The sequence below is a fragment of the Labrus bergylta genome, chromosome 7 (genome assembly GCF_963930695.1).
Source record: "Labrus bergylta chromosome 7, fLabBer1.1, whole genome shotgun sequence".
NCBI lineage: Eukaryota > Metazoa > Chordata > Actinopteri > Labriformes > Labridae > Labrus > Labrus bergylta.
Window position 1 is genome coordinate 4758135 of NC_089201.1, and position 25139 is coordinate 4783273.

The window sequence follows — 25139 nt, forward strand, 5'->3', positions numbered from 1 at the left end:
GGGTTGCAAATGTGTGCCTGGAAGAGCCATGCTGTCAAAAAGTCAATGAAACACTTTTATTTAACACGTTTGTACAGTGTTAAATAAACTGTAGAATTGTTCTTAAAATAAATCTGATTGATTGAAAAATACAAGAAATTTGGTTCGCTATTTTTCATGAAGGAGTAGTTGCTGAGGCTCGACCAGTTGAGAACAACTGGTTTAGACCATTTAGAATGAGAGTTGTCAAAAATCTACTCTGATACTTTTTCAATACCAAATGTTTTAATTGAAAGGTACTGAAACTACAAAACAACTACATTTATGTCATAAGACAGGTGTGTAGGAGAGGATTGGATCCTTCACTTCGCTTTGGTCTTAATTGCACAAAAACATTGTCAACATTTATGCACAGAAACACTGAAAATGTTTTTGTGCAATAAAGACTGTGCAGGAGTTTGCTTGCAATTATTGACAATTACAATTACAAAATCTACAGTACCTCATATTGGGTGCCTAGACTTCTATTATTGTTGCCATGGTATCAAAACAGGTATCGACAAAGTTTGATTTTTACTTGTATCATATCGACGTTTAAAATACTGATATCGTCTCAGCCATATTTAGAATTCAAATTCCGGTCTCAATCTGTGAAATGCTTCTTTACGTCTCTGATTCTAGTCGGGCCTTTTGTTTAATAAACAACAGGTTGAATGCTGACCTCTTTGTTTGGTTTGCTATCAGGGAACCTGGCTTTGTGTGTGTGTGTGTGTGTGTGTGTGTGTGTGTGTGTGTGTGTGTGTGTGTGTGTGTGTGTGTGTGTGTGTGTGTGCAGGCACGTGCGTCCCTGTGTGAGTACAATGTGGCATCATTTTGCATATCACGTTTTGCCTTTTATTCTTCCCTGAGTGAAGCCCCCTTTCTTTAAAAATCTCAGGTTATGACACATGGTAAGAACAGCGAACACTGTCTCCTTTGAAATGGACTCTTAGGAGTCTTACTTTGTGTGTGTGTGCATTTCAGCACAACACAGTCAGCACGCAACATAATCCATACTGCACTGCCCCCCCCCCCCCCCCGTAGATCAATTTGCCATTGTACAATGTTTGGTCCCTCATTGTACTCATCTGTGTGTCCTGTCCTCCCTCTTTGTTGTTTGTGCTGGGTTTCTGTTTCTTGCCTGCCGTTCTTCTCATATGTTGATCTCATTATAGAACATTGTGTCCAGCTGTCATTGTTGGTACTAATGACATAAGAGGAAGTGTGTTGTTAGTGGGGCGTTTCTTGCTGTGTGTAGATGCTAAGCATTGTGCAGAGTGGCTGCTTATCAGGTGTGTGTCCCTGCCTGGCCTTTCACTGTAACCGTAGTCAAATGTGCACAGCCTGATGCATACAGTGCATGTCAATGGTAGTGCAGTTTAGTCGTAAGTCAACAGGTGCTACTGGTTTATGGTTGGGCACGTTTCAGACCCCTCCTTCATTTTATGCTGCCACATACGAGACTTCAGCACAGAACAAACTGTTTCTTCTTATCTGTAGCACACTCAATGTCTTATCTGCTACTGCTGCAACTCTTTCTTTCTTTCTTTCACTCTCTTTCTGTCTTTCTTCAGTTTGGAGGAAGTTGGTTGCTGTGCTTGGTACACTTGCTACACTCGTGATTTGATTAATAAGAAATCCAGCTCAAGCAGAGCGACTCCGCTGCCACCCTTTCTTCCTCCTCCTCCTCCTCCTCCTCCTCCTCCCCCTGGCGTCCCTCCTCGTCTCCCGCTCCTCTCCTCCACCCTGCGCCTTGGTTCAGCGCCTGGTGTAGGCTGACCTGGCAGTATAAACAAGGCAAATGTTTTTCTCACACCAGCTGTTTTACGACCACCCTCACAGCGTGAATAGCAGTCTCCTTATCGGGACACTTTCTCTGTGAAACCAGGTCTTTCAGCTTTACTTTAGATTAGAAATGTTAATATTTTAACTTTAAGTACACAAGTTATCATTGCTCAAGTGGAGCCTAAAGTCGAAATATATTTAGAGTTGTGTTTTATATCAGTTAGTGTGAAGTTGTGCAGCTGTATGCACCTCTTTGTATTAGTTTTCCTACATGTGCACTTTAGTGTGATTGCTTGCGTGCTTCTGTTCTTGCTCATGTATTGATGCATGTGCATTTTTGCTGAGCGAACATGTTATCTCAAAGCTAACACAACATGCTGTTTGCTTCCGAGAAGGGGAGAGCTAAGGGAGTGTCACATGTACAGGCTAGCAGGCATGTGGCTGATTTATAGTCTAAGAGGTCCTGTGTGTGTCGGTGAGACAACATTCATTTCTGCCCCCGAGGCTTCAATTTGCTAGCTTTATATTTGTCTTATATTTCTGTGTTTTATAAGAGAGTGGAGAGAAATGCTGAGGCAGTTTCAACTGGTCAAATACTGAGGTCAGGATGAGCATAAAGCAGCCTGCGTGACAGACTCTCCCCGTGAGCTCGCCTGATGCATTATTCTATAAATAAGCAGAGATGAGAGAGAGCGAGGGGGAGCGAGAAAGAGAGAGAGATATATGCAGAGTCAAGCTCCAGCTCCCCCACTGAGGGCAGAACTCAGACAGGAGGCAGGAACACAAGGCCGGGCTGCTCTGTATGGACAATATGTTCCTCTTCAGTGGTGCGTTCACTGATGTGTTTAACCCCAGCGTTTCGGTCACTGTCCCCACAACAGGTTTCCCATCAGTGGGTCTTCTGTCTGCGAGGCCTGTGTTCATGTAGCATCACTCAAATTAAAGATGCATGTACAAAATGAAAGAACACCTGGATACAAGAGTTCAGGAATAGAGGCAGATGTGTAAATAGAGTAGAGTTGGAAATCGGGGGGGGGGAGGAGATGACGTAAAGGAAAACACAGGTCAGATTTGAACCTGGCCTGCTTGCTTTGAGGACCACAGCCTCTGTACATGGGAAACACAAACCAACCACAAGGCCAACGTCACCCCAAAACAGTAAATCTTATGCTCTCGACTAGTTGGCTCCAGAATTACTAGTCTGTTAAACAAATGATTAATATTTTTCCTTCAATATAGGTCGGATACTATTCTCAAACTGTAACTGTAGTTCTGGTTAAGGGCCCTGCTCTCCCCGCTCTACAACCCAGATGTAAACGAGCACAGTGGACAGATAACATCTCGTCGGAGCAGAGCGTCTTGGCAGTATTTTGATCTAGGAAGTGGAGATAAATTTGTTGGTAGGCTGTGTCGGGTTGAACTAGCATATTGAGCAATGAGAAACCACATCTAGCACAGGCATGTGCAAATTGAGCTGCAGGGAGGACCGAAGGCTGGCGGAGCTAGCGCAGGTACGTTAGCCACACTTAGCAAAACAAATCACGGCTTACCCACAGACTATTTTGTATGAATTGTTCTCACTTTTGAATGCTTTCTGAGTGTTTTCTTATCTTTAGACTGGTCGGTTAATCAGAATTTAACTTTCCGTTTAACTAACTTGATCGCTTTAACAAACAACATTGGTTATATAGATGATCAAATGCTTGAATAATCTATAACGGAGTAGATTGGGGTTGTTCTGGCCGTCCAATACCTGACTCAGACACATTACGTTATCTTGTGTGTTTGTGTCAGGTTGTTCGGAAAAGGAATGGAGGTGTGATAAGCTGAGATCCACATGCACCACTGAAGGTTTGAGATAATGCTTTGTCTAGACAGTCAGGTTGTTCCATTAACCAGCGATTTAGCCTGCCCCCCCCCAGACCTTCCAGTCCTCCAGACACTGGGATGCCAAGTAAAGACACTGGGTCATCAGTAGCCATAAGTCCTCAGGATGTAGTCCAAATATATCCAGACCAGGCGACTATGACGAGACAGACCTGACTGCTGGTCTTTCAAAGGTCTTCTGGGTTACAAGTGATTTTACATTTAAATGTCTCCCTTTATGCACTTTTGTAATCGCAGGGCAGATTACATTTTCACCTCAACCTTGAACAGTTTGAATTTTCTAAAGAGCGGGACTGGGTGAGTTGAGTTAAGAGCAACATTGTATTTAAAAAGTATTTGTAATTAAAAAGGAGTCGTTGGCAGGTTTTTCAACATGTCTAAAAGCGCCCTCATCAATACTCTCTGTCACATCGTCAGGGGAGTATAAATGATGGCTTTAATAAAGGAGGGCAAAACAGAAGCAGGTCACAGGCTAGAATGTGAGGGCCACTCATGGCCTATTCTCCTTCCGTTCCTCCTTTCAGCCCGTCTCTCGCCCTCGCATGGCATGCAGAACGGCCCTGATCCTCCCAAAAAGAAGATTAACAAACCCCTGACAGAGGAGTAATCTCCCTGAAAACATTGACTACCACCATTTCAACATGCTGCCTCTAAACAGAGGAAAATGCCTCTCTGGCATGCTTAATTGCAGTATGTGGGACACACAGCGTTCCTTTAGGTATGCTAAATGGAAAGCCTTGGCTACTGAAGGCATTCCAACATTGTAAATGCACAACAATGGACCTTTACAGTTTTGTGCTTGGCTTAGAGTTCAGAAATTCAAATAAACTTCAAGAGGACGTTTTCAAGGGAAGGGCTTTGGCTCTGTGTGTTTTTTTTCTTTTTCCTGACAACAGTTTAGAGGGTTTGGTTGTTCAGATACTAGATCATAAATATGTTTGAACTTCAGCTCTGGTGAAAAGTGATTCATGAGGACTGGAGCCGCCTTTCCAATGAAGTCTAATTGTTCACATTGTTGCCTGTGTATGTTGTCATGAGATAACATTCGAACCATTTGACCTCTTACTTTAAGTTCATTTAATTACTTATCTGCGTCCGCACATGGCTCCAAACTGGGGTCTGTCTTGTGCAGCTATTCGTTTTTTTTTGTGTAGAAAAACTAGCATTTCACAATTTTCTTACCAAGGCTGTGCGTGTAAAGATTTTTCTGGGTGATGTTTTTCCTGTTTTTGGTTAATGTTTGTGGCCTTCAGCTCATTGCCCAGTAAAGGCGGTGTCGAGTGAACTCTTTGACCGCGGGGTTAAAAACTGACAGAGAGTCAATGAGTGTCTAAGGGTTGAAGAGGGAATTCATGTGATGCTAATGCAAGAGCAGTTTTAGCCTCAATCCGGCCTTGTAAAACCCTGAGCTATCCATAATCACACTGGCAGATATGTATTGCTGGAATTTTCCATAAGAGGAACAGGCCCACTCTGTGTCCGCCCATCCATCTTTGCGTTCATCAGCCTGTGCCTGTGATTATCCTCACAGACTCTCGGTCACACTGTGTGGACGCCGCTCTGTGACGTAACCCATCATTCAAATTATTTTTAGCGTAAAGTCCAGGCACAGGAATTGGTAATCCAAGGAGTGACATCTGGCTTTCAGGGCTTATGTGATTAGCAGAGAGCCTTGCCCCTAATAGCCTAGCGGACGATCCTTATTACCTTTCTGGACTAGTCATATCTACATGAATGGTCATGCGAAAGAATATGTTTAACCACATGCAGATATATGGCAATACATTTAGTACTTCAGCATGCATGGAGGTGCTATGAAACCTGAGCTACTGTACAACACCCAGCAGGCTTACAGTGAGCCCTCTGATGTGCAGTTTCAATCCTGCAGCATTAGTGCTAAGACCAGATGACCGAACAGATAACTTAAGTCCAAGCAAGGCCGCAGAGAGACTGAATAGATTCTAAAAGGAGGAGGAAGAAAGGTGAGGATGCTTAAAAAAGACAAATGAAGCAAAGAGAAGTGGAGAACCGCCAACTTCCTCCTGAATTAATCCTCATCACCACTCAAAGGGCTAATAATGACAAAGTGACCAGCGTGTCCCCTCCCCTCTGCCTTCTGTTCACACAATAGAGCTCACAGTTAAAAAAAAAAACCTCTCGTCTTGGGGGAAATGTTTCTCTAATTATCTCTGAACATAAAACTTTTCCCAGCTTTCAAGGCGTCTATTAAACGCACAGCAGCAGCCTTTTCTGCAGCAGCAAACACAGTTTAATGACTATTTGCTTGCATGGATTTTGTTACTGTTTGTGTGCAAGCTGTGACCGTTAAATTCTTTGATTCATGCATCAGTTGTTCAACAAGCGAGGTCTAATTGTGTGGGTGTTGGTACGACCAGGTGGAAGCTCTTAGTTTGTTAGCAGTAAACTAATTTTGGTTTTACTGGAAACTGTTTAAACATAGCATTACTACAAGTCTCATATAATCTTCCTTGTGCTGTAATAATCATTTCAATGTTACAAACAAGCCTGTTTGCAAAGAGGGAGATAAAGAAAGGGACTATTTTTGGGCAGTTGTTTGCTTGGAGAAGCTTTTGCTTACTCTGAGGCAGCTTGTTCCCAGGAGTTCAGAGCACAGCCTCGCTGCAGTTTTGCTTTTGTTTTGTTGTCTTCGGGATCTTTAGCTGAGAGGGAGTTCAGTGCCCCTCTCCTGTTCTCATAGTTACTTCTTCCACCACCTTCCCTAAACTGAGTAATCGTGTACCAATAAATCCAAAGGCTGGGTTGTGTAGTGGGGAAAGGAAATTGCAATCATGCCATGAGATTTTTTTATTTGTTGGCCTTTTTTTTGTGTACGGTTTTGTGTTGCCCCGCTGTCTCTGTGGAGTGTCCCATGAAAGGATATTCTTTTAGTATTCACTCAGCCTATTTACTTTACTGCAGATGGGAACATTGGGGAAAAGGCATTTCCTCTGCATGAACCAGTGGTTTGCATAAGCACTACTCAATCTAAACCCGCTTATCTTTCTGCCAAACATTCTGCTTTTTTATTTATGTTGCATAACAATGTAAAAAAAAAAAACTCATGACATTGAATAAAAAAAAAACCATTTCCCACCAGTTTTAATGATGTGGAATCTGATGTTCTATAATACATGGCGTTGCTAAGGAATGACTTCATGCCAAAGCAACAAATGTCACATGACGTTTTTAGGGTTATTTAATGCTTTGTTCTTTACTTGGATGTTAAAAAGTTAAACAGGTTAACATGCTGCACATCGGCATATATGCTTGGTGTTTAATGACCCGCTCTGACCCAAGCTGTCTTTATTTAAAGCTTTGGCTTCTGCTCATGTTGCAGACACTCTCAATTTCCTAACTTCTCACTTTCATTCCCCTCCTGTCCTCTCTGCCCCCCCCCCCCCCCACCCCCTCCCCCTCTTCTCACAGGTATGGCCTCGCAAGTGCAAGTGTTCTCCCCTCACACTCTCCAATCAAGTGCCTTCTTTAGCGTGAAGAAACTGAAGGTGGAGCAGAGTTGCAACTGGGATATGACAGGGTACGGCACACACAGCAAAGTCTACAGCCACAATAGCAGCAAAAACTTGTCGGCCACCAGCGGCCCCCTCGGCATCAACAGCTCCCTGCAGGTCGCCAGCACCACCCTGCCCTACGAGCAGGCGCTCATCTTTCCAGCCAGCGCGGGCCACATCGTGGTCGCGTCAGCCAGCAGCACTTCGGGGGCCGTTGGGTCTCTGCTGGGCAGCGGGGGTGGAGGCAGCAGCAGCAACAGCAGTGGAGGTGGGGGCGGTGGTAGTTTGGGTGGTGGGATTGGTGTCCACAACCTGACACGCCGTAGCACGGTCAGTCTTCTGGACACCTACCAGAGATGCGGGCTTAAACGCAAGAGCGAGGAACTCGACAACAACAGCAGTGTGCAGATCATTGAGGAGCACGGCCCACCCATGATTCAGAACGGAGCAGCCAGTGGAGCCACGGTGGCCACAGTGGCCACCGCGACCTCCACGGCAACATCCAAGAACAGCGGCTCCAACAGCGAGGGGGACTACCAGCTGGTGCAGCATGAAGTGCTCTGCTCCATGACCAACACTTATGAAGTGCTCGAATTCTTGGGGAGAGGAACCTTTGGACAGGTCGTCAAGTGCTGGAAGAGGGGCACCAACGAGATCGTGGCTATCAAGATCTTGAAAAACCACCCGTCTTATGCACGGCAGGGTCAGATCGAGGTTAGCATCCTGGCGCGTCTCAGCACGGAGAGTGCGGATGACTACAACTTTGTGAGGGCCTACGAGTGCTTCCAGCACAAGAACCACACGTGCCTGGTGTTTGAGATGCTGGAGCAGAACCTGTACGACTTCCTCAAGCAGAACAAGTTCAGCCCTTTGCCGCTCAAATACATCAGACCCGTGCTACAGCAAGTGGCCACAGCGCTAATGAAGCTGAAGAGCCTGGGGCTGATCCATGCGGACCTAAAGCCGGAGAACATCATGCTCGTGGACCCGTCTCGACAACCCTACAGGGTCAAAGTGATTGACTTTGGATCTGCCAGCCACGTGTCCAAAGCAGTCTGCTCCACCTATCTACAGTCCAGATACTACAGGTAAGAGCAGACCGTTCTTATTCATTTGCTATTAATGGATATATATATAGAACTTTTTTGGATAAAAAAGAACAGAGCTGGCAAAAAGAACAGAGCTGTGTCCCGCTGTTTGTTCCTGTTCTTTCTGTCATAATCATCATGCTTCAATGAATCTTGTTTTGATCCATCCCTGCTTCTTAAGGAATATTTTCATACTAGAACTGATTATTTGGCCAACATTTAGATTTACTGCCAGCCTCACGAGCTGCTGCTGTAGCTCTCCCTTCATTCATTTTCTGCCTTTCCTGTTGGGTTCTTTACACCTGTAGTTAACCCCCTGTCCGGTGTGGGATACTTAGAGGCTTGATCAGTAGCCAGCTGCTTATTGCATTCATGTGAGGAAATGAATATGTTTTAGAATCACTCGGATGATTATCAGAGGACTGTTCTGACTGGATGAAGCTCTGATAAAGAGTCGGCAGACCAAAGGAAATATCTGAAGCAGAGACATTTTTTTCTGTTATGGAGAGGTTTGGGGATATGTGATGGTTTTTTTTTCTTGTTTTCATGTCAGGCTTTTGTTGATATTGTGATTATGTCGAACTACACATAGCATTGATATAAAGTCCAATATTCTCATTAGCTTTGTATCGCATTCTGTTGCTTCTTCTGTCACTTTCTCATCAGCCTCAGGAGACACTCGCCCCCCCTCCTGTCCAACCAGGATAGTCTCCCGCTGTGAGCTGCATGTGTGAACAACCAGGAGGATTTCATTGGAAGTCCTCCTGAAATTCTCTTGAAATTTCCAGGAGTGTATATGTGGAAACTGCATTAGAGACACTCCCTCATTGAAGAAGGGCACCAATCATGTGGGGTGGCAGGATGCCCAAGGGCTTCTATTCACCCCTCTTCTCCTCAGGCCCCCGGACCCTCAGCCCCCCATAACCGTGGCTGGCTACCATTTCCCCCCGGGATAGAGATGAGGGGTCAGCCTGAGTTCTCCTGTAATACATGCCTGTAATCCACACCAGCGGGCCCTGCATTAGAACCAGATGAGTCCCTAGGAAGGTCTTTCTTTCTTCTCCACAGAGCTTCTGAAACAGTCTTTTTTTTTCCGCCCATAGCAAACAGTGTGTTTAGGTTTCAGCAGAGGCAGCATGAAGGGGAACTGTGAGAGAAATCAAACAGTGTCCATGTCGGTACAGAGAGAAGCTTTGTTTGAGGCTCAGGCCTGGTGCCGGGGAAGAACAGGTGTGTGTCTATGGTACCACACACATAAACACACTTATACCCTCACACACACACACACATGCCAGGTGGCGGCTCTGCAACTGCTCCCAGTGTAGAGTCTCTCTTGAGACGTTTTTGGTTCCCTCTTAGTGGATTGTGTTGATTGAGGAGTTTGGTTTTGTTGTCTTTACAGTTTGCTTTTTAAATAGGCTACACTGAGGTACCATTGTGTCCTGATAAAACAGTGAGGCAGAAAGGCTGACAAGTATGAAGTAGGTGAAGTGAACTGTGATGGTATTCAAACTGCTCAGAAATCTGCAGATCCTGATCATCTTTTATCATGTCTGACAGGTGAATCATTAGATCCAAGCTCTCTTTCCCAAACTGTTTCCTGATACCCTCCTCTCAAACTGTCTCCTAAACACACTATAGTCCCTGTGTGGGACCTGGACTGTACATGTTGACAGGGCAGTGCTGTTTTATCAGTTTAAGTAGCTCATCCTGAAGCAAACACCAGCAGTAGCCTGTTTTAGTTGCTCCTGGGGCCGTAGGTCAATAAGCAGGCCATAAAATGTTCCTGTTTGTTTTCTCGGAGAGTGATGAGTAGAGGAGAGTGGAGAGATCATCCCTTCATTTCCTCTTGGCAGTGTAGGAATGGAAAAAAAGGCTGACATTGACTAGAAAATTACCCAACAGCAGTCACCAAAACTTAGACCAGGGACACCAAGTTTCCAGTTTGAGGCATTTTGATGAGTGTGTGTGCATAATGACTTCATAATGTCCTGAAGTACAGTGTGACATAACGAGAAGGTTTGATTTACTACCCCACCACTCACTGTGAGGCAGGAGACAAGCCTTGCATTTCAATTCAAAGAATGAGCTCATGGGAGAAGAGCACTACGGGCGTCTTAGCGTGGAGTTCAGTTTGGGCCACAAACAAACAAACTGCTGCTGCTGCGGGTGGAGTTGATGGTGAGTTCAAAAGCTTAGAGGGAACATCAAACCATCTTTGATGCTTTCAGATGTGAAGATAGCAGGATGCTTTCTGTTTCTGACCTTACAGACGCTACCTTTATAAGGTAGAGACATGCAGGTGGGAATTTTCCAGTTGCAACCTGCTGGCTGCTGTTTCTCCAAATCCTCCACAACAGAAAAAAACATCCCACTGGTGTCTGCTTTGATTCAAGGGAAGTCGGCATATCGTCTTAGTCCACTTGAATCCTTGTTTTTGTCTGATGAAGTAGTGACTGGGATGATTTTTTAAAAACCTTTTTATACAGTGTGGTAGACTTTAGAAAGAGTCAAATTAAGCCCGTTACAGAGGCTTTTGGATGCAAAGAGTTTCTTGATTAATTCTTGCCCTTTTCCATTTTGGAGATAATTACATTCCCCTCAAACATGGCTGTTTGCATCTTGGATGTCATAGCTGGTATTTGCTGGTGATGTGCTGTTAGAGCCTTGCAAATGACTTATGGATTTTCCACAAGGTTGACTCATGCAAATAAAAAAAACCCCAGTGTTCAAGGTAAACAAGTGATGTGAAGCTTGCAGGAGCAGATCTCGGGGTGCTTAGAATTTCAACTTTGTTCGCCTCAGTGCTTAGTGAGTACAGGCTCATGTAGCTGAGCTCATCTATCCTTGTCAAACAGGCTTGTCCGTCGCACTTCCACACTTGGTGCTGCTGTACTTGTACAGGACTTGTACTGGTCTCCCACCATTATTTAATTGTGTCATAGCCTCCAGCTCTTTGTGTTCTGCTATGCATTGTCTTCGGTTTCTTAATCACTGTGTGGTGTTTATGTCCTGATTACATCAACCCGACTGACCTCAGCTTGGTCCTACTTCTTTCATCCTCCCCTCCTTTCCTGCTTCCTTCTTGCCTATAGCTAATTATGTAACCAGTAAGCCGGCTAGTCAAGCTTACCCTGTGTCAGATAAAGGGATTATTGTCTTGTCCCAATTGGTCATGTTTGTCCTATTTATCTCACTGAGGCCGTGGAATGGTTGGAAGATATTATTTCAGTTTATTAAAAAAATGTCTGAAGGCAGTACGGCCGGTAGGAGCCTGTCTTGTGGTGGCTGCTGATGAGTGTAAGGAAGGTGTAACATGTAGACGGAGGAACTGGTGAAGCTTAAGGACCCGACACACCAAGGAGATCGTCGGTCGTCGGTCCTAGTTTTTGCGGTGTGTCCAGCTCCGTCGCCCCCTGTCTGCCTTTTTTTGGCCCGGTCGGTGGGAGGGATCTCTGTGATTGGCTGTTGGGAGGTTTTATTTCTCTCCAGCTCTCCACACAGGTTCAGTAAAGCCCCTTGAGCATGTCGCTGTAGTATTCATGCTTTCACCCATTAGTGCGGTTTCTCCTTATTTGTCTCCTCAGCCTCTTCTTTCTGACCAACAGCCGTTGTGAAAATGGTCTTCTCGTATCATAAGAATGGACTACCGCCGCCTGCTGGCATGGAGACTTATTTCCTCTCACGCATGCACAGATCGTACGTGGTGGTTGGCCGTCGGCTGTAGTCTTTGCGGTGTGTTCAAGTACAACTTTTTGGTTAAGATGGCAAAGAACTAGTGGCCTTCGTCACCACTAGTTCTTTGCCGTCTGCTTGGTGTGTCAGGGCCTTTACACACTCTCTAACCCTACATGACACACATCTGAACAATGTTTTGTATCATATTGTAGTTTAAAGTTATCCCCCATTTCACCTCTGTGGCATTTACACTGACGGTACGGAATAACAGAGGCATTAAAGTCCCATCTTAAACAGGCACCCACCTTCAGACATGGATTGACTAATGGATACATAGCTAACAAAAAGAGCAGAGTTATTTTTTCCTCAGGCTTTCTTTCAAGCTTAATTTTTTTTGTGTGAATAAACAGAATTAGAACATCCAACCTCCTTCTTTGAACCCCACCTAGATGTGTAGGCATCGGGAACAGCTGTAAAAAGTTGTTGCCCTCATTTCTGTATATAATCCCCAACATACCAGCACCTTTCTTTGCACATGCAGACGCTTTTCGCCCGGTGGCAGTGTTACAGCTCAATTTCTACATGTATAAGACAGGACCCTACAGAGATGGATCAATGTCCTCTCATAATTAAACATCTTGATATTAAACAGCCTTTAAAGCCTGAAGCAACAGTATAAGCACATGCTGCATACCTGTGAGCACCTGTCAGCTTGTACCTGTTACTTAACACACACACATACTTCATACCTTCACGTGCATGAGAAACGTGGAGCCTGTTATATATCGTGCATGAAAAGAGTGGGATTGTTTGAAAGGGAGTATTTTTGTTGATCTGTGATCTGAAGGGGTCAGTGTCTGTGTACTCTGATTGTTGAGGCCCGCGGCTGGAGATCTTTTTGCATCTGGATGGGAACTTCACAAAAGGCTCATATTAAGGATCCCTTTTGAATTTCTCATTCTACTTTTAGAGCCTGTATCTATATTCATTTAGGCAGGAAAGATGGGTGCAGTCGATGCCACAGTACGATTTCTGACACCACTGGGCTTATGTCTTAGCCTTAATAACTGATGAAATATGTATCTTATCTCCATCTGAGGCGGTGCATGGCTGCTCTGGCTGCTCTGGCTGAGTGTAAGACGAGCTGCTGCCCCACCTGTCTATCTGCCTCTCTATCTGTGTTGTTAGCGTTGCACGACCATACAGACAGGGCCGGCGTTCCAGCACATTTATCCTGGCTCCGTGCGAAACATCAAGGGGTGTTTTAATGAATGAGGTTGCCATTAGTTACTGTTCTGTGAAGCGTGTGTTTAAATGAGGGAGAGAAAAGGTGGGTAAACGCCAGGATCAGGTTGCTACAGAGGGAAGATGAATTAGGAAAGGACGGAAAGGCAGATTGGCTCAGTGGAAACGGCGCTGTTAATAGCGCAGGTGTTGTTTATGTGAAGGTTCTTGAGAAAGTATTCTGAACGGCGAGGAAAATGGGGGAGAAGAGGGTAAAGTGAGGGAGGTGCAGAAGGTCGTTGTTTTGCATTCCTAACCAGTACCTGGAACAGCTCTGTCTCTCCCCCCCACCCCCCGAGTGCAGTGTCAGATTATTACTAATGCAGATGAGCTTTCATTAGGCGCAGCCTTCCTAGGTGGCTGCTGTGGCTTGTTGTTACTTTTTCTGCTTAGTTTCTGCTTAGTTTGGGTTTTATTCAGCTTTTATATCTCCAGCTGGTGACCATTCAGAGCCGGAGCATTCTTGTTGTTGTTGACGGTATCATCTGCTATAATAGTCAGGAGCTGGATATAAAAGAGAGAGCCCTAAAAATGATAATTACTGCTCCCTGCATTCACTACTGTGCTTCACTTTATGACAGTCATAACACCTTAGTATGCATGACAGAATCCTAATAACCTGTTTCTCATTTATAATTTGCCTCTGGGCAGCTCTTCCATGTGTCTCCACAGAGCAGCCGGGAAGCAGCCGACATGTAGCAGCTAAGCTAATTAACTACCACACTCCAGCATATGCGTCAGATCGTATACAGAAGTCAGCCCCTACCAGTCATTTAGGCAAACAATGACGGGGAATGATTTCACTCTTAAGGTGGAAGTGAACTTAGCAATCCTGCTGAGGGATGCGCGTATCAATACGCTGTGGGTTGCTGTCCAATGAGTGTGTGTTTTGTGTGTGTCTGTGTGTGTTGGCGCACCCCTGCCGGAGTGGGACTTTGTGCTCCTACGATAAGATAGAGCTCTCTGAGTTTCACCACATCGTTTCATCCCGGCTACTTGTCTTTGTTCTCCCTCGCAGTTCAATTTCCATACATTCCCCAGGATATTAAGCTGACGGAAATTAAGCTGCCTTGATAAAACGCAGCGAGACGCCCACTTAAGCTCACTAAGGCTGCAATCTGTCTGCTCTATATTGATTGGCTTATTTGAATCATACAGTAGGATTTTTTTTTTTCCATCACCTTAGCTGTTGGCATGGTTAGCAAATGATGGCAAGCACACAAGAAGGAACTTGTTTAACCTTACAGGTGTTTGCAGGCAAGCTAAGTGAGAAAAAAAACATAATCTAGGATGTCATTAAATGCAGAGACTCCAGCGTCTGTAACGACCACGGAACAAAACATATTCCTCTCAGTTAAGTCTGAAAATCATTAACTGGACAGGTAAAACTCTCCCAGCAGTAGTCGTATATTAATTACCCTGCTTGCCATAGAACAGTCTTTCTTTTCTCGATTCTGGCACCAGTGGGATGGCAGGGTGATGGCTGCCATCAGCAGGCTGACTGGCACAGGTGCCCCCAGGTCTAAATAAATCATGAGGCTTCCTGCTGATCCCCTCCTTCCACCATTCCTGTATGCCCGCCATCCCTCCGCAGGGAGCTGGAGAGACGGGGGTAGCCCCCACCCGCTCGGCTCCTTTCCCGCCCTCCTTCCCTTTCTCTTCTTTCCCACCGCCCCTCACCTTCCCGTCGCCCGCACCCCCCCCCCCCCCCCCCCCCCCTCACCTCTTCCATCCACTCACATGAATATTTAAACGCCAACTCCGAGATGGAAAATATGCAGCAAGGGCAATGAAGACTTGCTAACAAAGAATTTGTTCACTTTGGGAGCCAGAATTTTCCTCATTTAAGGCAGGTCATGGGAGTGTGAATTCAGAGTGGTCGAATTACCGTTTAAGAGACGGAGACAAAACAGACGATCAACAACACAGTCGGGACAGACGCAGACAGAGGGCAGGAGAGACGCAGAGACAGACTGATCCGAGATGTGGCTGTCCAGCTGGGGAGAGGATTGGGGAGGATTGGGGAGGCCCGGCAGGGACCTGCAATTGGCTCCATGCAGGCTGTGTGTGTGTGTGTGTGTGTGTGTGTGTGTGTGTTTGAACTGACTGCCACTGTGACAGAGAATGCCTGGTGTGCAGAGGCCCATGCAGTCTCCCATGAAGTTTTCAGCAGAACAAAACAGATGCATTTGTTTTCTCAATTGAAGGAATTTGCTAATGTGCATATACAAGGGTAAATAGTTTGGCTAATTTGTGGCAGGCAAGTGGGCAGAGCTCCCTGCTGCACGGGCAGCCAGCTGGGGCCCCTGTACGGAGAGGAAAACAGACCGACCTCCTGTCCCTCTCTCTCTCTCACTTCATTAAGTGTTATTCCTGGACAAACACATTTATTTTATACATGTCAATATAAGATTTTAACCATTCCTATCTGCCTTCTGTTATATCCTGACTTTACCTTTTTGGATGTTTTCAGTGTGTTTGTTGGATGAAGCCCAGTTAAACAAACACTCGTTCTAACGGAGACAGTTGTCGCTCCATAAATGTTGCTTTTTTTTTTTTTTTTTATTGCAGATGTCAGAAACACATGCAGATCTGTTCCTGGCTTGTGGGATATTTTCCAGCAGAACTCATAAAGTCAGTGTGAATTGTGTGTGGCTTTTGGATTCCAGTGGTTACACCTTGATGACATTCATCATAGTTTAGAGTTGGTACATTTTAAATAGTTTGACACGTTGATGCTTTTGATGCTTTTATTGTAAAGACAGGACAGGGGACAGAGTCAGAAATCAGGGAGAGAGAGAGAGAGAGCGGGAAAGGAGCCACATTACGGATACAAACCTGGGATGCCTGCTTTGAGGACTATAGCCTCCGTAAATGGGGCGCGCACACTAACCACTAAGCTACCGGCGCCCCTACAATTTAATTAAAGAAACAAATTTTTAGTAATCTTTGAAATCCAAACCTACAGAGAGAGAGCGAGGGAGAACAGTGGTTTCAAATTCACTTAGATTTTGCCTGATATTTGTGGTAAAAATTATCCATTATTGGAGAATGTACTTGAGCTTGCTTAACACTTTGCTCGTCTTCTTAACTCAAAGCTGAGGTAGGAAACATAAAACACAGCTACAACAAACAGTGACCCTGGTTTGACGATGCAACATGAGACTCTTTGATTTTTCTATATCAGAAACCTGTGAGTCATCTAAAGGAGTAAGATACGTTTATGTAATGACATTAAGCATCACAAAGGATCTCATCTGCATGATTTCTAACTCAGCAGCAACTTTAGATGTCAAAAGATAAATTATTTTTCCGGTCTATTCTTCGTCAGCATCATCATTATTTCATGCACGTTGCGTCTCAGGGAGCTCCTGGCGTCTGTGGGGCGTTCTGAGGAAGAGGCCAGAGGAGCTTTTGACAACATTTCGGTCCAGAGGAATATAAAGGCAACATAAAGTGGAATGCTAGTCATAAACGGGTCTGAAGCAAATCCTATTTCACCCAAGCTTGATAAATAATTTACAATGACTAATAGCGCCTTGTGACAGAGAATGTATCGCTGTGGTGTATCAGATTGCGGTGGTTTGAGCCCGAGGCGTAATTTGTTTGGAAAAATAATTACTCCTGTATGGGATCCTGGTTAAATATTAAAAGGGTTAGCATTAGGAATGGGGAAGCATCCAAGGGGTGTTTTTACTCACTTCATGGCAAACACGTTCCTTCATACGTCACCGCTGCAGACTGGAGGCCACAGAGGGTGAAAAACTAATATTTTATTTCTGTTTTCAAACTGCTACACGGCTCGACCTACCTTAAAGAAAAGAGAGCACTGCAAACTAATGAACTTCTCCTGTGTGCCTGGCCACCGAGCTCTGAAGACTAATCCCAGTGTTTTATGAGCGAGGAGCGTCGGATTGTCTGTTGAGTTCAGCCGGTTATTGGGTGCACAAGCTGGGAGGCACCACAGAGCGTTTAAGACGCGATACATCAGCCCGGAGAGAGAGAGCGAAAGAGAGAGAGAGAGAGAGAGAGAGAGAGAAAATAAAAGATAAACATGTTTCCTGAAAGATTGAAGATAACAAAGAGAAGAAAGCGCAGAAAAAAGAAAGAACAAGAAGAGGCATATTAATCACTGTAAAGGTGCACAGTAGCATGCTCGATTGTGCAATCTGCCATGTGTTTGTGTGTGATCGGGGTTAGTGTGTGTGTGTGTGTGTGTGTGTGTGTGTGTGTGTGTGTGTGTGTGGCTTGCTGATTAAACACAGAGGTTATGTCCTTTCAAGCTAAACACAACCTGTTCAATGTTTGCCTCCTTTAACCAGCTAATGTTCCTGCAGGACTGACTGAGGAAGTGTCATATTCACACGTATGGTAAACATATGCAGTGTGTCCGACTATCTGAGCTGAGAGACTGTTTTTTGTTTTGTTTTTTATCAGCATAACTCACGTCAGCCCTTTAAACACTGCATGGAAAACACCTCCACACAGTCTTCCATTCCAGCCAGAATGTACAGTACAGCATATACCATCAAACAGATGACGTCCTGTTAAACAAAGGCAGCGTTGTTGTCTAAAGGTGAAGGAGGCTCTGTGCGTTCAGCCGGCTTACAGCTCCACAGATGAGACAACCCAAAGCACATTGCGTCTTATTAAAGCTCCACATCTCATCCTTACTGCCTCTGTTCTGTCCTTGTAGCCGGAGAAAGGGAATTTCATACACTCCCACCCATCTGTAGCTCTATACACGAAGGCATTTCAATACACACACGCACCAGCTTCAACATTCATGCAACGATGAAGCGGAGTTGCACAAACCATTTGCTTGCAGAGCACTTTCACATCTCACACAAGTGGAGAGTAAATAACGCTCACATGAAAGTCTATCACTCATTTCCTGTATGTTTTTCCATCACAGGCTTGAAACCCCCAACTAGAAAATCAAGGCTCAGCACACTGAGTACAGACATGTTACACAAATCCATTAACACGCAGCCCTGGCTCCTGCTCAAGCTGCTTTCAGCACACAAATAAACTACGCACAGAGTCTCCTCTTAGGCATTCAACATCAGTGACTACAATAAAACGTCCTTTCATCTTTAAAAGTGTTTACAAAATGTGTTCTTCCTCTGTGTTCGTGTTGTAATGAATGAAAGGACGTAAACATGCATCATTTCATGTTAAATCTAAATAGAGTCTCTGATATCGCCATAGCAACCAAGGCTCTCGTTCCTAAAATCGTCCGTTCGTCTCTGAAGGTGCAACACCTGAACTCGTGCGGGGCTGTTTTGATCTGCCTGCCTGCCTGCCTCGACCGACAGCTGTGCACTTTAGGGACAGGGAGGGCCCTTGAGCCATGCTCTCATCTCGCTGCTATTGTTTGCCCAGGTGGGCCAGGATGCCCTGTCTTTTCCCTCCCTCCCCCACCCCTCCCTCTCTCACTCTCTTCCTCTGTCTCCCTCGCTTCTCTCTCTGTCTTTGTTCCTCGGGGGACCTGTGGTCCAACTGAAGCTCTCGGTTACACAAAGAAACCAAATTGGCTTTCATCTGCAGCCTGTTAGCGGCTGTGTGCGTTGTGCACTCGTGCTCCCTTCTCAGTGCAGAAGAAAGTATAGATTTTTTACCCATGACACTGTTATTATTATTGGCTTTGAGTCATCGCTCTGACAACTCCACAGTAGGTTTCTCGTTTCTTATTAGAGTCTTTGGCATGACTTTGCTGTGAGGAGTTCTCTTTAAAGTTTGCTCCCGTCTTTACTGGCTGTGAAGCAGGTTGAAGATGCAGAAACAGGAGGCTGTTGAGAAACCTCTTAGGAGTCCGTTCGGTGCAAGGTGTTTGACAGAACACACTTACAGGCTGCAGGAGCACAACCCTCTCCCCCCGCCTCCCCCAAGTCATGTAACCCATTTTCCTGGTGTCCCAATAGTGACGATAAGGCTTAAAGTAAAACACAAAGATTCAGTGTTTAGGTGCATTCATTCACCACTAAGATTGCATGTGTTTGAAAAAGTGAGGAGAAGAAAGAGACGGCCCATTAGGCATACACAGAGTTTCTGGTCGTGTACTCAGCACTCTTCAGGGCACCGAGAGGAACAGCTGAGAAAACAGCAGGGAACTTTCATTAGTGCTCCCTGCCCCTTGTCCCTCGTTTCCCCTCTTTGCTTCTTTTTACATCTTTACATCCTCCGTCATCCTCCCTATAACCCCCCCCCCCCGCATTTATCCATCCCTCCTTTCCCCTCTCTCTGCTTCCTTTATCCCGACCTCTGCCCCCTTACACAAATCTTCCTAGCATTCAATCACCACTTCCAGAAGTGAGAGAGGATCACAAAGTCTGATCCCTCTCAGCTGTCCATGTGTCGCTACATTCAGCCGGATTCAGTCGGATGCATTGAAAGTCAAGGAGGGAAAGAAGATCAAGGTGATCTATTCTGATTTTTGAATATGTGCATTTTATTTTGTACACTGATGTTGAAAAAGTATTTAAAAAAATAGGCGCTGTTGATTCGGCAAAAAGGCGTTGAAGGGATACTTTTGGTTCCTGCAGGCGTGTGTGTAAAATGCTAACTGGTGTCCTGCAGTCATATAACTGAACCCATGAGCATCACACACCTTTACATGCACACTTAAGTCGAGCTACGGTTACAGCTCGATCAGACTTTTTTATTGGGACTAGTGTCCTTGTCCCAGTATAGAAGCACCAAGGGTGAATCGATTTATTTACGAGTGCGACCTTCTCCGCTATGGTAGGTGGCTATACGCCTCCTCTCAGCGAGCTACTATCGGACCTTCTTCTGGTTGACCTAGCTAACAAGTTAGCTCGTTAGGGGTTGTTAGTCTAACGGTGAAAACACGGATAACTTCACAGCTCTGTACATTTCCTACCTGAGCTATACTTTACTTTTAGTTCAAATGATCTGAAGCTAACAATATCACTTCTGCTATGCTACATATTCATGCTGTTCGACTTCCGGGTTAAAGTTTGGTGCAGGGACTTTGGACTTTCCAGTTTGAGTCAGGTTGGGCACGCTTTACTGCATGGAGAGTTTTAATGGACTGCTTGTACTCATGCACGCCTTTCTTCTCCAGTCTTCTCTTTGAATCGTCAATGCAAAATGCAGCTCAAATCAATCATAACTACAGCATCTGTTCTACAGAAAATGCCAGCGTCAGTTAAAAAAGGCCCTCTGTTTGTTTGTTTGTTTGTCCCTCCGTCTGTCTGTCTGTTTTGTTTGCCTTTTCTTCACGGCAGCCGAGGGGGAAAGGGAGGAGAATGGATGACTAAGTGCAGAGAATCATAAATGAGTTGAGGGGAGCGTTGGTGCATTGGAGAGGCTCAGTATGATAGCACCAGCTATACCTGTCACACTGTCTCCTCGTTGTTATCAGCCCCCCTGAAATAATGCTTTCTCTTTCTCCTTCACGAGCTCCACCGAGTCTTGATTTATGAAAAGAAGCCATTTTGTGGGGCTAATTGCATAAAGCCTACCGCTGCAGCATCGGAGGACAAATCACAACAGCTCTTTTAAGATATACTGCACAAAGCTGAAGCTAGGACTCTGGACCAGAGCAAATAATCAGTCACCAATGTGGAGCCTGTGCACAACAGATGATGACCGTCTGTCTGCTCTCACCACATGAGCCCCGCTTTTAGAGGCTTATTTTATATCAGACCAGTAAGAATATAGAGGATTTAAAGAGTATTTCTGCCTGAAACTAGAAGCAAACTGAATCTGTTGAAACTAACTCCAAGTGAGGAGAGCAGCATGCTCCAGCACACCTCCCTCCTCCCTCCTCGTTGTGAAGCTGGGAGTGAGGAGTGCTATTTGCATTACAAGGTTCCTGTGGAGCAGAATAAAACACAGGCAGAGCTGTGAGCAAAACGAAACACTCTCAGGGTGGCCCTGCGCTAATTGCGACCGGGGTACATTTACTGATTATAGTTAAGTGGACCAAAATGGTCCCCTGCACTCTGTTGCATTGACCCATCCCCTCCCTTGGTGGATGTGGTCAATAGAAGGCCTATTGAGATGCCTTTCCTCTGAGAGAAGAAAACAGGGTCCAATCATGCCCGCCTCCTTATTCCATCTCTGGAAACACTCGGGGGGGAAAGGAGAGCGCTGGTTTTAAATCAGGGTTTATAACAAGGTGCACAATAGAGCGGGGACAGCAGGAGTAGCAGGGTGCCGTATTTCATAACTGAGAAGCCATGGTGAAATAAATGTTGAATTAAAATACAAAAATACAAATTGGATCTGCAGAGGCGAAAGTGTTTCCCTCAAGTGTGAACAATGACAGAAAAAGATGCAACCTATTCTTGTTCTCGAGGCTGTGGGGCTTTTTGTGAGTGCACGTGCAGCTCGTGAATATTCATGTCGCCTGCAACAACATGCAAGTGTGGTCAAATGGAAATTAATGGAATGCAAAGTGAAATGTAAATGTAGATGCAAGAGGAGGGAAATTAAATCCTTTGCTAAAGAGAGCCATGAAGGTTGCTGATGTAGATGGGACCGGGTCAGTGTTTTTGTATTCCGTCTCTTCCTGGTTGTCTGCACCTCAAGGCCCTGCAGCAGGAGAGCGGGCCGGGCCGGGGGTGATATAACAAGACACTGGATCACACAGGCTTTGATCTCCCCTCTGGGTTTTTCAGAGTCTATGGGATAGAGTTTGGGCTCTACTGATGAGGAGGTGGAGATCTCACACCCCCTCTAGTGCCGGTTTGAAAGCAGGTCTCCCTCTTTTGTTAAAAATCTGTAGCATGTCTGTCTCATACGTATTTTCTTGGAAGTTCTGATGTTTCACAAGCAAATGCAAACATGCTCATTCTTCTTTTGGCAGCTGACCTGGACATCTCAAACACTGTATGTCCCCCTAATGAAGTCATTTCCTTTAAAGTGTTTTCCTCAGAGGGGGTTTGAGTCTTCCAGCAGGTCTAGTGTTTTACATAACCCCGACACAGTGATGTAATTCCCCCCCCCCCCCCCCCCCCGAATGCTGGTGTCAGACACACTGGGCCGTGTCCTTTTAGCCGTTCAGTCTGCCCTTGTGTCATAAGCTTTCTCCTGAATGGCTCAATCCCGCAACTATTTATGTAATTAACTGATGTCACTGCTCTGGATCGCTCGCAAACACAGTATCACTGCAGCCCTGATTTCCCTAAAAGTAACAAATCCTTGCGGGCCTGTGGTCTATTAAGGCTGTTATTCACATGGCTTTCGGTTATATGAGGGGGAATATTAAAAAAAAGTCAGAAAATAACAAGCCCCATTACATAAACATGGGGAAGTAATTGGGGTAGAAAAAAGTTTCTTTTATTATAGGAGCTAGTGAAATTACTACATGCCAATTAGAGAGTGGGTGTTTTATGAGTCTGGCTTGCTGACGTAGAGGGATCTTTATGTGTGTGTGTGTGCATGTGTGCAGAGAGCGAGAATGGGGTAAGCCTTGTGTGACTAATAAAACACAACGTGTGCTTTTTGAGCACAAACACTAACAAGAGCAAACAGGCTCTGCTTTATATAAAAAAAAATACTCCCATCAAAGCTGGGGTTGCTTTTTTGTTTGTGTACATGGCTGCCTGTTTGCACTTCTGTATGCACATCTGTGTGTACAAGCACAAACAAACATCCAACTGTGCTGGATGATTAGGTTTCCAGGGCATGGTCAGTGACTCGTAAGAGTTCATGCATCCATACAGTGAGAGGAGGCATTTCTGGCAAGCAAGCAGAGCTGACCTAATAACAGTCAGACAGACAGACAGACAGACAGACAGACTTGCAGAAAGACAGACTGGCAGTCTCACATTTTGCAGACAAATGGACTGTGCAGACAGATCGAGGGCAGGGTCTGGCTGTAGGGAGAGACTGGCCCTTTGAATGAGCATTTAGGTTAGACAGACTGGGTGAACGTGTCAGCCTCTGCCCCTGCCCTCGGACATAGATCACACACAGAACCAGCCATCCAGGACTCATCGCGTTGCTCAAGGCCCAGTGTCGGCCCTCCTGATGGGGGCAGGGACTCGTCCTCCCTCCCACTGAAGAAACAAGCTCCAAGGACGTCTCCTGAAGTTTCCATGGTTGCATATCTCATCTCCATCCAGCCTTGTTTGTTTCGCCTGCAACATGCTCGGCTGCACAGACCCACATTAACAAAGTGCTCCCAGACTTAACCCTTAGGTGGCCAGCCAGACGGCCTAACTAACACACATTTGCACGGCAGAGACGCGCCGCGCCATTTGTTTCCGCGCTCTCATTTCATCGCTGCCGTGACATTTAGGCACAACATGTGATGGGAAATGAGTTTGGTTTGCGTTTCCTGCATCCGTGTTCCACGCCTGATGATAATGAGGGGGAAAAGGGCCAGAGGAGGGGGGGTGGGGTCAGTATGCTAATGGTGGGTGTACATTTTGATGCCTCACTTCCAGCATGGAGAGGCTTTGGAGAGGCAGGCTATCATTCTCCTCCTCCCTTCCCCTCATTATCCCCCCGTGTGTCTCTCTCCGTCTCTGTCCTCCCCCATCCCCTGCTTTTTCTACTTTCATCCCTCCGCGTGCCCTTCACTATCGTCTCTCCTCCATCTCTCCCTCTGCTCCATCTCCCTCCTGGTGCTCCTCTCCACTCCCATCCACCCATCAACACCCCCCCCCCCCCCCCCCCCCCCCCCCCAAACGCCTCCTTCCCAGAATATGAGATACATTTGTTTTCCTCTGCCAGGCTGCGAGAGTGGGACGCGTGGCGTGCAAAGTGCTGATGTGTTGCTTTCTGGGTAATTATAACATCCCTCGGTCTCCAAGAAAACTCTAAACTAATGTTTAATTTGCCTCTGTGCTCAAAGGAAGCCCTCCTTTGTTATTGCTGTGGCAATTAGCTGCAGCCAAGGCCCAGGCATTTCCTGTGATTGTTGTGATTTGCATAGAGAGCGAATCAGAGAGACTATCTCGACCTCTCTTCTCTCACCGCCATTACAGCCACCCACTCCTCCCTTTCCTACCTCTATCGCTCTCTTTCCCCTCCCTCTATCTGATTGGCTGATTGACGGAAGAGGAATTGACTAACTGGAGGGCACAACACCATGAATATGTTTCTTTTATTTACCAAGGCGTAAGTGTCAGCGGGTTACATGTATCCTCTCTGCACAGTCCCCGATGGTCATCCTCCAGTTTCAGCCAATAACCTCTAATTAACCGCCTGTTCGTAACCTAGCTGCCGGCGTTCCACTGAGGCCGCCTCTAATGGAAGTTGTTAATTGAAGATATAAACATACTGTCTGCAGATGAAGATGTCACAGTGCTTATATGTGCATACCGGACACACACACTGCAGTGTTTGGTCTGTGTGTCGTTAATGAGATTATCAATCAATGAAGGTAACATCTAGATATGGGTGAACGTGTCCTGAGAGGAAACTATTAACCAGCATTTCTGCGCTTGCATCTTCATCTCCGACCAGATTTTAAAAACGGATATTAAATCTCATGTTTTATGTAAGCTCTGTTAACGTTCCTGATGAATCACAATGGGCACACTCTGCTTTATTAGCAGTCATGGCATATTTGTCATCACTGAGTACTTTTGAATCTCTGGACTTTAATGTGTCAAAACCTAATAAACACTTATACAGGAGCTGATTTCCACAGAGGCCTACCTTCGCAGCTTTAGTTTCATTAGAGTACCTGAATGAATTTGCATTGCCTTATCAGCACCTGCCTCCATTTCTACGCTCTCTATAATAGTACTACTGTGTGATATGATATCCACATTTCCTCTGCTGCTTCTCGCTTATGCTCTCATCAGATTATTAGAACTGGTATTTTCCCATTTGTGGGTTTTAGTGCTGAGAGCTATGGCTGTTTAGTTGAGGGAAATGGAGAACG

The 25139-nt window shown here is 45.5% G+C and overlaps 1 protein-coding gene across 6 annotated transcripts in view; it reads left to right on the forward strand.

Moving 5' to 3' along the window:
* Positions 1–25139, forward strand: part of hipk2 (homeodomain interacting protein kinase 2) — a 79508-nt gene that overhangs the window by 12112 nt on the left and 42257 nt on the right. For all 6 annotated transcript variants that reach the window (XM_020651094.2, XM_065956530.1, XM_020651096.2 and 3 more), the window contains exon 2: positions 7138–8308. In XM_020651094.2, the coding sequence (XP_020506750.1) occupies positions 7138–8308 (1171 nt within the window). The remainder of the gene's footprint in view (positions 1–7137; positions 8309–25139) is intronic.